Source organism: Pterocles gutturalis, unplaced genomic scaffold, assembly GCF_000699245.1.
Source record: "Pterocles gutturalis isolate BGI_N339 unplaced genomic scaffold, ASM69924v1 scaffold1967, whole genome shotgun sequence".
Classification (NCBI taxonomy): Eukaryota; Metazoa; Chordata; class Aves; order Pterocliformes; family Pteroclidae; genus Pterocles; species Pterocles gutturalis.
In genome coordinates, this window is record NW_010114951.1 from 38,016 (window position 1) to 54,190 (window position 16,175).

A 16,175-nucleotide genomic window follows, 5' to 3' on the forward strand; every position below is an offset into this window, starting at 1 on the left:
ATGCAACGAACTGCCTGCAAACACTGAACCCTGCGCGGATGAACGTATGGATAATTCCTGTATTGTGCATATTAAAGAGAAATGTCATGGCACTGCAGCATAAATCTAGATCTCAGGCTGCTGCAAACTGGATTAGTTGCACAGATGACAGCATAGCTAAACAGAATAAATATCAGGAAGAAACAGAAAAAAAGTCTGGTCCAGTCCTGAAATACTTTGTCAGGGCCTATTTTCCTTACGCTTGCACTATGTGAAGGAAATTCTATTATGTTCCTACTGCTGACACACACCTTGTCAAATCATTTTAAACTGTAATCTTATTTGAATACCCATGGTCTGCTACAATAACCAATTTTCTTAATTATCTGAAAATTAAACCTATGCTAAGTGGTTACCAATACTTTACTGCCTTTTTCACAACTAATCTGATTGCTCACCCTCACAACTAACACTAATAACTTAAATGATTTGCCAATAAAACAAAACAAACAAAAAAAAAATCAAAGCAGGTATCTCAGTAGCTACTCCTAATTAATGTTTCTCTGCATCACGTTACCAAAGGGAAAAAATAATCAATGAACACTGTGAAAGAAGTTCAGTCGGTGCCATCTCAGAAATACCTGTTGTTGCTCCCTTCAAAATAAGAACCTGCAGACAGAAAACATGCATCATTTGTAGATACGTAACTTAGCTTATTAAAATATTTTTCCCCCCATCTAGTCTGCACGCCATTGTGCCCGATTACAGGGTACTGACGCAGCTCCGCGCAGCGTGTGCCATCGTACAGCCGCCCAGGACCATCTTCCCTCTCAGATGTCCTCCTGGCGGGTAGCAGACCAGTCTAACAGGTCAAAATCTATCTGGTGTTTGCCAGGATCCAAATAAACGACTGGTTTAGGACAGCTCTGAAGCCGGTGTTCTCACGGTGCTGATGAGCCATGTTGTTCAGAAGCCAGAGCTGATGCGATAAGCTCCCCACATTTAGTAGTTTTGAATAATAAAGAACCTCTGTAGGAAAAGTGTTCATTTAATCAAGCTGAGTACATGGGAAACATGCAAAAATTCAAAGTCGGCAAACTGTAACTAATATCCTGTAATATTATTTGTTGAATTTCCCTTTACGTCAATTGAGAAGTCAATTTAGTTTTATAATTGATTTTCTGGCCTTACTCTTTCAAGTTAACTATGTAAAAAATTGAGCCAAATATATATGGAACTGACTAAGCGGCAGGAGGGAATGACTTGCAAAGAAAAAGATGAAAGCTGGGATTTTCAAAGGAGCAAGCCTGAGCCGAGTATCCAGCCGCCCCAGAATCTCAATAGGTTTGGGTGCACAACTCCTGCAGGACCCCTCGAAAATCCCAGGCTGGAAAAATAAAATATTTACGATGTGGTAAAGGTTGAGGAATGGCTTGGCAAACTCAAAGTCATTAGGGAACGTGAACAACGAAAGTTAAAGAAGAGGGATTTTTCCCAGGGGGGAGATGCCAACGGTATTAACAAGCAATAACGGAGAGAAGTGTGTAAGCTGCATAGGAGAAGGAAGGCACTATGTCACCACTGTCACCACTGCCATCACTGCCAATGGTATGGATCTAGTCCTGAATTTGGATCTTAAAAAATACTGAGAGAAAAACCAATCACCATCAATGGCAAATTACATTTTTAGGAGGCAGGACAGAAACAGATGTCAGTAATATCATAGAAAAGGCAGCAAAAGAAAGAAATATTACTTGACTAATTAAAGTAAGAAATTATCACAGAATTAATTAAGATTTGGGCAAGATTACAGAAAGGGTTGATCCTGAATATTCTCACAAATGAAGAAAATGACAAAAACAACTTGACTGTTGAAATACTCTTCCGTACATACAAGTGAAGGTGCCATTCAGATACATGGATCAATACTGGATCTGCTCCACCCCACCAGGAATCCAAGTTTCTTATCACAACCTTATACGAATTTACAATTTTGGGGGGCTGACACAAACAAAACCCACTGTGATTCAGCAATCCTTTACTCAGTATCTTCATTTTTCTTCCCATGAAGTGGATGCTATACTTTCAAAGACATTATTTTATTTCCTACTGTTCTATTAATAACTACAACTTTTGCTGATCATAGATTAAGCTTCTATTATTTTATTAAGACGTATGGATCAAAGAAGGACGATGAATACGGGTCCCAACTGGCGATAAATACAAGAGAGGAAACAAGTTCTAAGAAATGGAGGCAGCTGTGATGCACAGAGGTAGAAGGTCTGAGAACTCTATGTACGTTCAAGGTCAGGCAGTTAAATTTTACAGACTATGTTGTTTGGTGGATTTAGTCCACATGCCTTCTTGATGACTCTAAGCAATGGGGTGTGTAACTCAGGCATGCACTTCCTTTGGTTTTGGTGATAGGAATGGAATTAATTTCCGGATGGAAATAATAACGGGGACCTACCTCAGGTCGCACATTAATAGCCTGCAGCAACGGGAGCTCATACACAGAAAGTTTCTTTACATGTACAACCGTACTGTCTCAGCCCGTGTTATTGTATTACATCTCACCATTTCCATTATCCTTTTCTATGAAGTGCAAAGAAGCTGAGCTAAAGCCAAGGATCTACAGGCAAATTACATAAACCACCACAGAAACAAAATATTCCAAAGCAGTGAGAGGTACATAAAATGTTAAGGTAGGAATGAATCAGAGTTTTTCCCAAAGGACCATTTAGAAATTATAAAAGCCATTATCTCGATTCTATGGAGGAATTCTTGGCACTATTAACTACTGTATTTTTAATACTTCTTTTAGCCAATTACATTTTTCCACCAGGAGCACTTGTCATTATTTGCAGCTAACATAAAAAGTGAGGGACAGAAACATGCACAAAGGATGTACCCAGCCTTTACTCCAGACAATAACACAACAGACAAAGCATAGAAAAGTTGTTCTAGAAGAGAAGGATATCAAATAAAATAAAACAAAACTGCAAGGTTAAGTTCCAGAGTAAGAGCTGTTAACATATCACACATTAATATACACTATTAGACCTTCGTTGTGATGGATTTTAAAGGCTGTCCATTGATCCAGGCTTTCATGTGCATCACAATTGTACAGCACAAAGGTTGTAACCCATTAAAGAGACCTTTAAGCTGTTTAATCTACCAAACAGCTTGTATAATGCACACTGCACTATAAATAGCTGCCCACATTATATTTAACGGGCTATTCATAAGGAAACATACAACCTCAAACTGAGGTAAATGTGTTGGCAGCAACAGGATTTGACTATTTTTAACAGTGCAGTGAACCGTTATATTGTTCATGCCGAAGTGGATGTTTTGTAACAATTTAACAAGCCATTTACAATAACATGAGCAGTCTTTTGAAATGAAAATGCATTTGCATAAATCTTTTTTTGAGATGTATCTAGGTTCTGAAACCTTACCTGCCTCCATATCTAACCATTACTTTTAAAAAAATGATTGTTAATAAAGATGAGTAAAAATAAAACCATGAATCTAAAAAAATACAGCAGTTACCAACTTTTTGATAGTCATACAAAAATATCAAGTCCCAGCTATGCAAAAAGAGCAGCGTACATTCTTCCAAAAAAGCCTTGGACCAGCATAATTCTCATGCTTGACCTGCATAAATTATCTCTCGGGCTAGAAATACAACCCCGTGCAAGCTTCATTCTTCCATCCAGCCTCCATGCTGCAGGTCCTCTGCCAAACCTACATCTAAAGGTACTGGTCATGATGAAGACTCTGATGAATCCCAATGTCTACGTGAGTCCACAATTTCTCTTCCAGTTGGCTGAGGAGGGAAAGCATTCCCAAACCATTTCCGACTTGCATCTACGATGAACGTCACTGCAAAACCTGAGAGTTGGCTGTATTGCCTGGTGCAGCTTTTAATACGACCGGTTATTGCAATATTACAATATTATACCCTCCCACAGATTCAAGAGAATAATATCTCAATTGTCACAAGTCCTGAGCATTGTACGTCGCTATCCATCCATGAGGAAAATCCGTGCTGAAACAGAGACAGCTGTTCTCCCACACGAGACATGCAACCTCCTATAATTAACTAATTTCAGACCTCTCAGAATTAGCTGCTAGAGATGCCAACAGCTGAGGCAAACAAGGAGGCCACTCCGATCAGCTATGGGGGCTGCAACAGCTATCCACACGGCAGCAGAGAGCTAACAAAATAAATTTGAGGCAATTATTTCAGGGACTTGTAGCACAACTCGCATATTAACTCTTTTTAAGAATGCTTTGATGAATTCAGTTGAAGTCAATTAATTACATTTCCAAGTCAGATGAATACAAAGTCGAGACACCGCAGGTAGTGCGTGTTATTCGATCACTGAATATGTAACAGAGATAATAGGATTTCAGCTTCCAGATTGCTTAGCTGGGTCTTTGAGCAATCAAGTGATGATGTCTTGACTGAACACGCTATTGTAGCTGGAACGAATATGAAATCTCTGAAGCAAAATGCAAGTCAATCTAATTTGCTCATGATTTTTTTTTTCCTAACTAGCAAGCTTCAAACTGTTATTTTAAATGGCTTTAAAGCCTTGATATTTAAGTTACGTGGATGTTACTTAGCAACAAAGAAGAAAACTTTATGAGCCAAAAAATAGTCTCCAATCAGAGCGAAAACCATTTTGAATTTACTTCTCACAATAGAGAATGTGAGAATAATAGGGAAGCTGTAAATCAGTAATTATGGATTTTTGAATCCAGGAAAGTGACAGAACCTCAAAAGTAACCTCAAAGTATGACATTTCAAACATACATCGCATTTCTGGGTCACAGCAAAGTGCCATTAGAGGAAACATTAACATTTAGCGTTGTGTAGCAGTGTTAAATAGCACTATAATCAAGATGCAAAAATTGCAATTCAGTTGGAAAATACACACAACACAATTGTGGGAGCATCTGAAATGACAAAAGACCACCTTAGAAACACAGATACTTAAAAGCAAAAGGGAAACACAGCCAAAAAAGGCACAACAAATACATTTTAGCAGAAAGAAGCATTGAAGAAAATACTTCCTACTGACAAAACTCTTGCCACCTTTATGATTCATTGATTTCAACATGATTCAAGATCATTTACTATCCTGAAAGTGGAAAATTCACACGGGAAGAGTATCGCTACAAGATAAAACCAAGTAATACCCTAGAAAGTATCCAGAGTACAATGACATATTGACAAAAGGTAAACTGTATAATCTAAAAGGCCTTTTTATATTCAGCTGATAAGAGTTAGCTAATCCGCTATCAGGATAAATTTATTATCAACACTATAAAGTATAAGTGGAACACCAAAGTCACTGGAAAAGAATTCTCACCTGACCAAATTCTTAGGTAAATATCTCAAATCAAAGAGTTACTCACGCAAAGATGAGGCTGAAATTGTGGTTGCTCACTTCTTACAAAGTAGAAATTGTCAAGTTTCATAAATCCTCTTTATCTCCAGCAAGCCAAACATGAGATACAGGAAGATTTCCTAGAATGCTCTTTGGCAGCTGCCTCACAAGAGTGCTATGACTAAAAGAGTGTCAACTATTTTGATACTAAATTGAAATGTGCTTGAAAAAGGGCAGCCAGGATCTATGTTTTTACTTTGTCATTTCAGTATGATGTGATCCTTCAAATTTTTCGTATTACTTGAGGAAAAGAAAGGAGTCATATTTAGAAAACGGATTTTCAGTGAATATTTTAAAATAATTTTATACATCCTTAGGAGACAGGCATTTACTTCCAGTTTGGTGTGAATCGGAAACCATGCAGGGGTATACCAGCTATTGAGCAAAATTCCCTCAAACACTATTAAATAGAGAGTCCCAGTGAGAAAGAGGTTATACACACACAAACTTACTGATACATTCTTTGGGCTCGGCAAGAAGACACTTCAAGCAGGCTGGAGGCACAATAGGTCTGACCAAAAGACTTAAGAAGATATTGAGCTCCAGCTGCAGACTCCTGTATTTGGGTGCCTATAGGTAGGGTCTCCATGAAGGTCCAGACCCAGGCTCTCACTTGCAGACAGCAGAGCTACTCAACTGACCATATGTAGCTCTTCCCTTAAAGACGGAACAGGATCCTGCATAGGCTACGTTGCCTATGTAACTCCATTGACCATGTCAACCAGCTTGTGGCTGTTCTCAGTGACCACCTTTCCCAGTTGCAACTCAGGAGATGGAGGATTGCATTAATTACCCCGGTGCTGGCAATGCGTCACTTCTGCCACCATGTTTCCCTCATATTTCCCTGCCCCATCACACCAGTACCCCACACACAGTGATGATACCCCCCATCATGGCAGAGACCTTCTGCACTCACAGCACGCCCAGCGCTTGCCTTGGAGGTGTTAAGCATGTGCAGCCCGGGAGGGACTGTGCTGTGTGGTCCTTCCCCAAACCAAAGGAACACAAATAGCCTGAGTAGCTATAAAAGGGAGACAGCCCTGCCATAAACTCTTCAAAGGGAGGGTTTTATCTGCCCATAAAACTTCAAGCTGTTTATTGCCTCGTATCTGGACAGAACTATTTAAACACATGCTCCATCTGCACACAAGTCATCTCAGTCTCACAACAAAGCGTTGCAGAACAGCTTGTGAAAACATATTGCTCAGTTAATTGCATTGGCATGCAGATGCCCTCGCGTTTATGAATTAACATCTATCGTGGCAAGGGGATGTACAAGGAGACACAGGGACTGTGGCACTCGGCCCTGTGACTGCCAAGAGCTGTGCTGCCTGATGGAGTGCAGCCCACGAGCTCTGGGCATCCTCCTCCTGCTTCTGTGAGCTACAGAGGCTTCCCTATTGCCAAAAAGCAGTCTTCAGGCAAAACCTCAGGGTGTCTTACGGACACTAGGGTGTTTAAATCATGACCAACTGCCTGTTACCAAAGCACCTGAAAAACACCCAATGGCCTTGAGGATCTCTGCGTTAGTTTACCGCATGCTAAAATGAAGAAAATATATCTCTTAAAAAAAAAAAAAGTCAGAGGCAAAGAAACAGCTTAGCCACAGTGGGACTTTGAAAGGTATCCACGCATCTGTATCGGTTGCAAGAGTGTTATACTTCATCAAAGCTATGCTGCTCAGGAGGAGGCAAATGCAGGAAATGAAACACAAGATTTTATTTGACATGTTCTTACCAAGTATATTGATATGCAAGACAAAATATTACGGAAGGAAATTACCTGTGTCGGCAGTAGTATAAATACCTGTCTAACAACCACTCAGACTTTTGATAATGGCCCTGTTAACACAGGGGCAATGAATATATGTTTGTCACTGAAATACATCAAGCAAGTCTATTACAAAACCCCTGAGATTAAACCTTGCACCTACTTCGACACTGTTCAGAGAGAAACAACGGGTTTGAAATCACATGCTTTGGAGCCAGAGAGTTTTCACAAGACAGAATTTTCAGTTTCTTTCCGTCTTGCACGCTTAGGAAAACAGAATGCTTGGCGATGGCTTGAATCCCTGCATAATTCACAAAGTTTTGAGTGTTTTCTGACATGACAAATTGTTCAGGCATCTTGCTGCCATGCCCTTCTGTTGCTGTTGCCTCAAATCTTCCCCTCAAGGTTCTGAGGAGGAGGAGGAGACGCTGGACAGAAATAATGTCTGTTGGGAAGGGAGAGCTGTCATTCCCGCCCACCTAAGACCTGTCCGGAGGAGTGCCACCACCACGGTTACAGTGGGTTGTTACGGCAGTCGTGCATCACAGAGCTCTCCCCTGCCAGTATTTCCTACCACAGACAGCCCTCACTGCAGCCAGAACACTGGTCCCTCCACCCGCTGTACTTGGGTGGGTCCTCTCCCATAGACCATGTGGAATGATGGCTGGAATCAACTGTCACAGTCGTAACTATGTGTTTTACTAATTTTCTGTGGCTCAGGCTCTGTAGAAATATAAAAATCTCCAGATTCAACCATGCCTGACTTCCCTCAGAAAATAATTTACTTTGTTAGAAAAGAACTATCTGACGAAATGATTGAAGGACAAGGAAGACCGACGCGTGAGGAACACTGCCACAGAGACACAAGCAGGAGAGCCTACCTGTGGACACTTGCTCCACTGTCCCCAGTCAGACACGGCACACTCACTGGGGCAGTACAAGCTGCACTTCTGCGTTACATCTGGGATTTCAGCCTGATTACACAGCGCGGTGGGCACAGTCTCTCCTCCGTGGTCCTCAGTGGTACTCACACACCTACACAGAAACCAGACATTGTCATTAGAGGATCATCAGCGTACTACAGGAGTGATGGATATCAACAGGTCTGCACACTATATGTAACCTAATAGCTATATGCAGCACAACTGGTCAAAATGTAGAATTAATGCAAATCAAAACCAGCTACACACGACTTTTTTTTTTACTCACAAACTGCAATAACGACTTTAAATAAACATTTCAGACTTCATACAGAGGGATTTTAACTTTGATCGGTTGACAGATGAGTGAATAGAAAATGAAAATCAGCAAGAACAAGCCTTTGTGCTCCTGCTAGCAACATCCGAACATTTGGAAATAACTCAGCATTTCCCCGTGCCTGGGGAATGAATACTTACTAATAATGAACGCCACTGCGGTGCGTGCAGTGCCATTACTTGGGGAAAACATTAGCAAATTGGGATATGGAGGCTTCGCACCTCAGGGGGCTTTATGTATATATGGCATTTAGGTTGAAGAATTCTAATTTAAACATCGTGCCTTCTTACATTCCTGACAGACGTCTTGATCATAACACAAGGCTGCATCTCTGAGATGCTTTTCCTGTAAATCATTGCACATAAATGTATGTTTCTTTTCATTTGAAATACTCTGGGCTCAGCAATGTACTCACTGTCAGGTGGCCAGGTAATGCAGCTTTGTGCAAGTACGTACCAGCTCTTTTTAATCTGGAGTACCTGTGCTTTTGTCTTCACTCACCTGACTTTCCTTGTTTGTATTCCCTCTCCACAGTGGAGGGAATTTTGCTCGCTGTTGATTTTGCACGGAGACCACGGTTCTACTACCCAGGAATACTGATTGCACTCGCTGTAGCATGGGACTGCCTCGTACACCTGCCAGGAGAAAGAATCAAAACTGTTCATTTGAACTATCCAGGTTAGCAATTCTGCAGAAACGCCTCAGCCAAACCCAGGAATAAGTACACTGAGAAATATCCTGGCTTACGCTCCTTATGCTAAGGCTGTTGAAATAGCTCTAAGTTCATTTATTCATTATTGACTTGCCAAGGGATTTTTAAGTACATAATAAACACTAGTATGCATGCAGCATCTTAAGAAACAGGATAAATAACAGCTATTTCCTGCAGCCAGAAGAGGAACTCCATTACAATTTCATTTGCTCAGAATGCTTTTGCTATAATCTATCACACGCCATTCACCAGGACCCTAGGTACTGCATCCTTTCATGTTTCAGAAGGCACAAATTTAAAATCAGCGCTCATTTACCTTTGGTTCTAACATATCCTTGTAAGTCATTTACCATAAAAGAATGAAATTTCATGTGTCCTATAAATTTCATTTCTACACACAAAAACTATAAATGCTTTTTTCCCCTGCAAGTGACTTATCTCTAACACATCTCCTAATCAAACACAGCCATGTATTCACCTGAACTACCGTATCTCTGTAGAGAGAAAAATACAGCCAAAAGCTTGATAAACATTTTTTAAAGGCTCTGGATGTTCAGGTTGTTAGAAGCAGCACACTGAGCTATAGTGCTTTAGCAGATTTTTAGGTTTAAACAAATGAATGCATCAACAGTTCTATTACAGTAATGAATAAACGTTATTTGGAATCCGGTTTGTCTGCAGAAGCCGATTTGAAGATACAGTGTTCTCTGTTGTATGAAGCACAGTGCACTACCCTGAGAAAATATAGCACACCTACAATTTCTTCTTCCCCACACCAAAATCTTGTTGGCCTGGGTGCTGTGGAGCCATTGAGTTCTCATGATTAAAATAACTGTAAATAGATAGCCTTCCTCCTGGCCCCACCCATCCCCCCCAAAAAATAAAGGAATTCAGCCACAGGTTTAATAATTTATAGCTTCATTTTAAAATAGCAGATTATGATTATGCATGTTGCAGCTACGACAATTAAGAAACGTCATTTACAACATTTTGGAGGTGGGGAGCAGGGAGATTGAGACAGTCAGAAAACAAAACTGGTGCCCCATCAGAACATTACCTTCATATCAGAAGAAAAGAATTTCCTAAAGAAAACTCCTCACTAATTTTAACTGTGGGTCTTTATAACCGGTGTGCATAGGTTTAGCAGAGAGGAGAGAGTAAGATAGCCTAAAAAGTGCAAAATACATGAAGGAGAAGAGAAAGGAGAGAGGGCAATAGAAGCTGCGACTGGTGGGGGCAAGCATGGCATGAACTAGTAAGAGCATCATGCTTCATGCAGGGGAGGGGGAAAGGGAGGGAAACGAAGGGGGCGAACACAGTAGCACAATTAACATGATTTTTCCTACATATTATTAAGCACAAATCCTTTTCCACGGTTGGTGCACAAATAACACAACAGAACATGCAAAATGTATCAGGACTACTATGGCAGAACTGAAACCCACCCAGTGACAACGCTTGGTACCAACACCTTCCTGCACAAACCAGCGGGGTCACCCTGCAGCCTTTAGGTGGGGGTGTGATGTTCCCAGCTTTCGCTGGGCATGCAGGAAGGTCTTTGGAAGATCCCAGTGCACCGCAGTCACTCGATGTGGGCTAACAATTTCTGTATGCCAAGGCAGTGGTATTTGTCCTAACTACATGCTATATAGCTATCTATCTATTGAATTAAGTGCATATAGAGGCTAAGTCTCCCAGGCTGAACAAGCAGCACCAGCAGTGCCCCTAATTAGCTGTGCAGCCATGCTCATTAGCACTAACTGGTGTATGCAAGAGCAAAGAGACGAAGTGCCCGTCGAGCAGGACCTGTGCTCAGCACCTGTGAGCCGGGAGCCTGCAAGCGTGGGGGACACGGCAGCACACCGAGCCCACCGTGAAGCCACCGTCCTGCCCCAGCAGTTCCCCATCACCTTCAGCAAGTCGCTGACTCCTGCAGCCAGGGAGAATAACAATCCCGAAGCCTTCACGTTCCCCGAAGACAGCCAGGAGATGGATGCAGAGACAGGGAGGATTTATTAGTTTCCCCGCTCCACAGGGGGGGAAGGAAAAACTACACTCTGCCTGTGTTGTCTGGCAAAACATACCGCTGCCCACAGGAGACGATTAGCTGAAGAGGGAAATGTGTGCTTTAGGCATGATCAGAGCTTCCCTCGCCGCAGAGGGGAGGCAACACCAAGAGAGAGCGAAGTGCCAAACTTTGCAAGAACCAGCTGCCGACAGGTAGGGAACCTGCACCCCGGGGAGGAGATGTCTTCATGGGCAATGTTAATGGAGGTAAAAATTATTAATAAGTTTATTAAGAGGTGGGTGGGTGCCTGTTCCTGCCCCTTAGACTTCTGGAGAGAAAGAGGTTGGGAGAGGCTGAGAGGTGATGGTGGGGCAGCTGGGGCAGGCACAGCACAAACAGTGGCTTTAGGGATTTCAGATTCTCTTCTTTGCTCTAGTAACCCCTCCTCGGAACTAGAGGATATGGCTGTGAATCCCGCAGGTCAGGACGCGAGCGCTGCCAGCCCTTCTGCCCTCGCCCCGCTGCTCCTCGCCTGGCCAGACCAAGCGCTTGGAAATCCCGTCTCGTTGTCTCCGTGACCTCTCATCGCTCTGCATTAAAATGTGGGGGTCAACACCTCCTGCGGCATTTACCTGATGTGATCTCTGTGTAAGAAAACCAGCAGGGTTTTGGCAGGGTCAGGATGCCACATGAATAAAAATCTATCTGAGGAAATGTGTAAGGACAAAACAGATCCCATATGCAGTGACACAAATACACGTGATGTGAAGTGATACTTCAAACGCCCTCTTTCAAGAGCAGGCAGGATCGCAATAATAAAGCCATTAACAGAGCATTTGTATTCTGCTGCCTAATCGTGTCAGGTTGGTGAGATTACACGCGAAGCCCCATCACTCTCCTCCTCCCACAGACATCCCGCTCTGTGCCAGAGGAGGGAGGGCGCAGGGCACCGGCTGCGTGATCCCTGCGGTACCTTAGCACCAGGAGGTCTGCCGCTGACCCGTCTGGTACTTCCCACTCCATCAGGATTGCCAGGTCACACTCGCCACCAAAATCCCCAAATATAATTGTTACAAACAACCTGTTTTCCTGTGTTACTGGGCTGACACCACTGTATGTCCTGTCTGTGAAAAATTCTCTGTCCTGTGCCAGCACCAAGCACAGCCACCTCCAGTAGTACCTCTGAGACACAGGGAGGTGTAAATAACCACCATGTGTCATCGGGAGGGACAGACTTCTTCAGAGCAAGTTACAACACGTATCGGCAGACTCCATTACTCTTTTCAATGGGGGTCTCAAAGAGATGCAAGATTTCTGCAGGTGAAACTCTGTGGGTACGCATTTTGGAAGCTGTGAATATAATTTGTGGCTCTGTCTTTGCATTTAAAAACCAGGGTGATTTGGCATATGTTTCTTTCCTCCTGTTTCTCTCTCCTGGCTTGCTATCATTTGTTTTCAATCACTTCCAATTCCTCTTTTTGTTTTGTACTTGGAAAAAAAAACCCCAACAAACCTTAAAGCCTTTCATTCCTATCTTCCGCTAACAGCTGTGGTACTTAAGGAGGTTGAACAGACGATGTTCTTGATCTTGCATTTTCAAAGGATTTTGGCTAAGCCTTGCTGTTCTTTGGGTCCCACCAACGAGGGCAACCTGGGATCACTCCTCACCTCCCAGGGCCATGGAAGTGCTCTGTCCCCCCCCGAAACAGGGCTGGGACGGGATGTGGTGTCCTCACTCCTTACCCGACCCAGGGACCCCAAGTGCTTGAACCGGGAGAAGGTTGGGATGTGCTCCCACAGATCCCTGGCTGTAGCATAGAGTACGTCCAAGCTTCAAATCAGACAAAGTCTCAGTATCCTGGCCCACATTGCATCGGCCATCTGCTGCCTCCACTGCAGACACAAAAGTGTCTTGTCCAGCTACACCACCCATCTTCCCAAAACCAACGACAACAGTTCCTTTGAAAATAATCTGCTTAATGCTCACCCTTCCCCAAACTTACGCAAACAGTGTATTTACAAAACCTTTCAGACCAAGTCACCCAACACACGTACAGAGCCGTTCTACCACAAGCCATCTCTTGAAGGACAGAAACTAGAGACCACGAGTTGGGCACAGGGGCCCGTTGAGCCGCTGCTCAGGGGGCCAGCCTGGCTCCATCCCTTAGCACCTCACCTTTAATCCTTTCAAGAAATAACCACGATCAAAATACTTTTAGCATTTTAGGAAACTAACTGTTTTCCTCAATTTAAATTCATATTCATGTGCTGGGTTTTGAGCTTGATGAACCAAGGGGTGAAATGATGCCTGACTGAAGTCAATGGGAGCTTTGCCGCTGACTTTCATAGGACCACTGTATCACTCTTTGCAGCCACAATTCATCTGGAATATATTAACATCTCAATCCTAAAATCCAGTTGATGGGCACAGTTCTAAATAAATTAAGAGGAAAAAAGACAAAAGCTACTTTTAAAATGACAAACTGCTATAGGTTTGCCCTAAAAAAAATAAGTCAACTCACATTCACTCCAGTGCAAACCCTAAGTCCTTGCTAAAGTATCTTGGCATCGACAGTTACTTCAACAAGATGTACAAACTTCAATTTATTTTCTCTTTTAATAGCTGATACTTACATTTTAATGAAAGGTCCAAATATCTAACCATCAGAGAGCTTTGGTGTGATTTATGAAGTTCTGTAACTTATCTATTTAAATGTAGGTCAGGAATAATACTGACCTTGCAAAGGGCATAGAGAAACAAGTACACTTGCTCAACTGATGTGATTCATTAAAAGAAATTTGTACCTATACTTCAGGTAGCTTTTCTGATGAGCACCTGCAGAGTGAACTAGAATGAGGTTCAACACTTCTGAAAATCACAGTGACTTCATATTTCAGTAAACATCAAGATTTATTGTCCCTCAAGGTAAATATTGACTCTGGTTTTCCCTCAGTCGATATTTTAGCTTTCAAGACAGTAAATCTTGGTGTTCACCTCAACTAAAGTCAATATCTGCTTATTATATTAGAACAACCAAGCTGATCACTGTAGCAGTTGCCCGAGACGCTGAGGACAACCTCTGCGCTATTCATTTCTAATAAAAATGGGCTAAATTCATTGCTAACATAAGTTCATTTCACATCGCTGCCCTTATACCAAGGTTACATTAGACCTAATACATTGAAACAGCCAGAATCGAAGAAATAACAACCTACTTTTAAACTACGGAGACAACCATGAATAGCACTAAAGCTAGAAAAGATCTCATAGAGGAAGGAGAGCTCTGGTTTGCAAAGGCACTTGCTGGTAAGGAAATTCAAGTGCAGATATTAGAACCACTCCTACTGAGACCTGCCAGCAATTTGCTCACTTTTAGTACTTTTTGCATACCCACTTCTATGTTCCCTGTATATCCAGGCTGCATGAGGAGGCAGCAGTAGGATGTCACCATGCAGAGGAGTCTCTCTCCTCCTCCAGCTGACGGCCACTGCTTTGTGAAAGCTAGACCACAGCCAGAGCTTCTCCTGCAACCAGCCTGACACGAATGGATCCAGAGCACGGTGGGAAACAGAACTGCAAAGCCATCCATCCATTGCAATCACCTGCAAATTTGACTTCTACGTTGACTCCATCTAGCTCATCTAAACCTCTTTTTTGGTTGTAAGGTGCCCATACATTAACTGAATAATTCATATATTGCTCGAATACTGTCTTCACATTCCATTTAATCCAAACCAGGTAATTTTTAAAAATGAGTTTCTTTTATTTAATTTTTTAAAACTGAATTCAAAATGGAGTACTTTGTTAATTACTTAAGTGCATGTTTGATTTGGCAGATCTAAGCATGCATTTAAAAGCTTTACCGAATTAACTGCATATCTGAAGGACAAGTACTTGCACACTAACAAACACTACATCACAGAAATGACCTCATTAAAATTTCAACATTAAACAGTTCTCTTTAAAATAAAATTGATTTTATTTCATGCTAGTTTACATATTGATCACAATTGCCAGAAATATGCTAACCACTCTACAGTATTAAAACCGATTGTACAGTTAATTTTTGAGCAATTTGGATTTTGCAAAGCAGCTGTTTCAGTGATGAATACTTGTCTTTAGGTATCTGGATGCTGAAAATAGCCATCAAAATTAAAAAACATTTATCAGGAATGACTTGCAGCACAGAAGTTTGAATAGATCAGCATGCAGTAAGACTTCTGAAATTATTGGAATTCCTGAATTTTTTATGCCTCTAGCAGATACCTGCGCAAACATTCGTGAACCAAATTCAGCACTTTTAGTTTTCATTTACACTCAAATCAAAGGAGTTAGTGTTTTTTCCCTCCTTTGTTGTACAGAAAAAAGAAAATCAATTAGAGCTTTGCTAAGCTTATGAAAAGCCTTCAGTGGCACTGGACCAAGTTTCTAGAAAATCTAGACCTGCCTAAAACTTTGTAGCTGGCAAAAGGACAGGATCAATTTTATTCTAAGTACAAAACATGAATTGAGAGCCAGGGCAATAATTACTATACCATTGACAGAAAGATGTACCATCTCCCAGTCCCTGCCCTGCGGGCAGTACGGAAGCTCCTACAGAAACGGACCCTTCACCGTTACTGGAAGGGACTAACCACGGTGACAGCCTTCAAAAACCCTGCCGAAAAATGGTTCTCACTGAGGAGGAAGGGTAAAAACAATTATCAATCCTCCGAAGTCAAGCTCTTGATTATCTATTTATAGCCCGACTTTCAAAACCGCTCAGCTTTAATCCTAATTTATACATGAGAAAGCTGAGGATGAAGAATTAACTGATTTATAAGAGGCTGGAGAGGGAGCCCTGAGGGAGCAGGGAACCGAAGCTGGAAATGCCCCGTTTCCTGCACCAACATGATGACATCTCGGCTTAAAATCAGATACTGAAACATTCAGATAAAGACATTTCAGGATGAAGCCATCAAGAAGAAAAAAAAAAAAAAAAAAAAA

The 16,175-nt window shown here is 41.9% G+C and overlaps 1 protein-coding gene across 1 annotated transcript in view; it reads right to left on the reverse strand.

Annotated features, from left to right (window-relative positions):
- The window catches only part of LOC104462846 (thrombospondin type-1 domain-containing protein 7B-like), a gene marked incomplete at its 5' end in the record, with an annotated part of 96,667 nt that overhangs the window by 25,395 nt on the left and 55,097 nt on the right, over positions 1-16,175 (reverse strand). The window contains 2 exons of the mRNA XM_010074976.1: positions 8,093-8,246; positions 8,970-9,103. Coding sequence (XP_010073278.1) covers positions 8,093-8,246; positions 8,970-9,103 — 288 coding nt within the window. The remainder of the gene's footprint in view (positions 1-8,092; positions 8,247-8,969; positions 9,104-16,175) is intronic.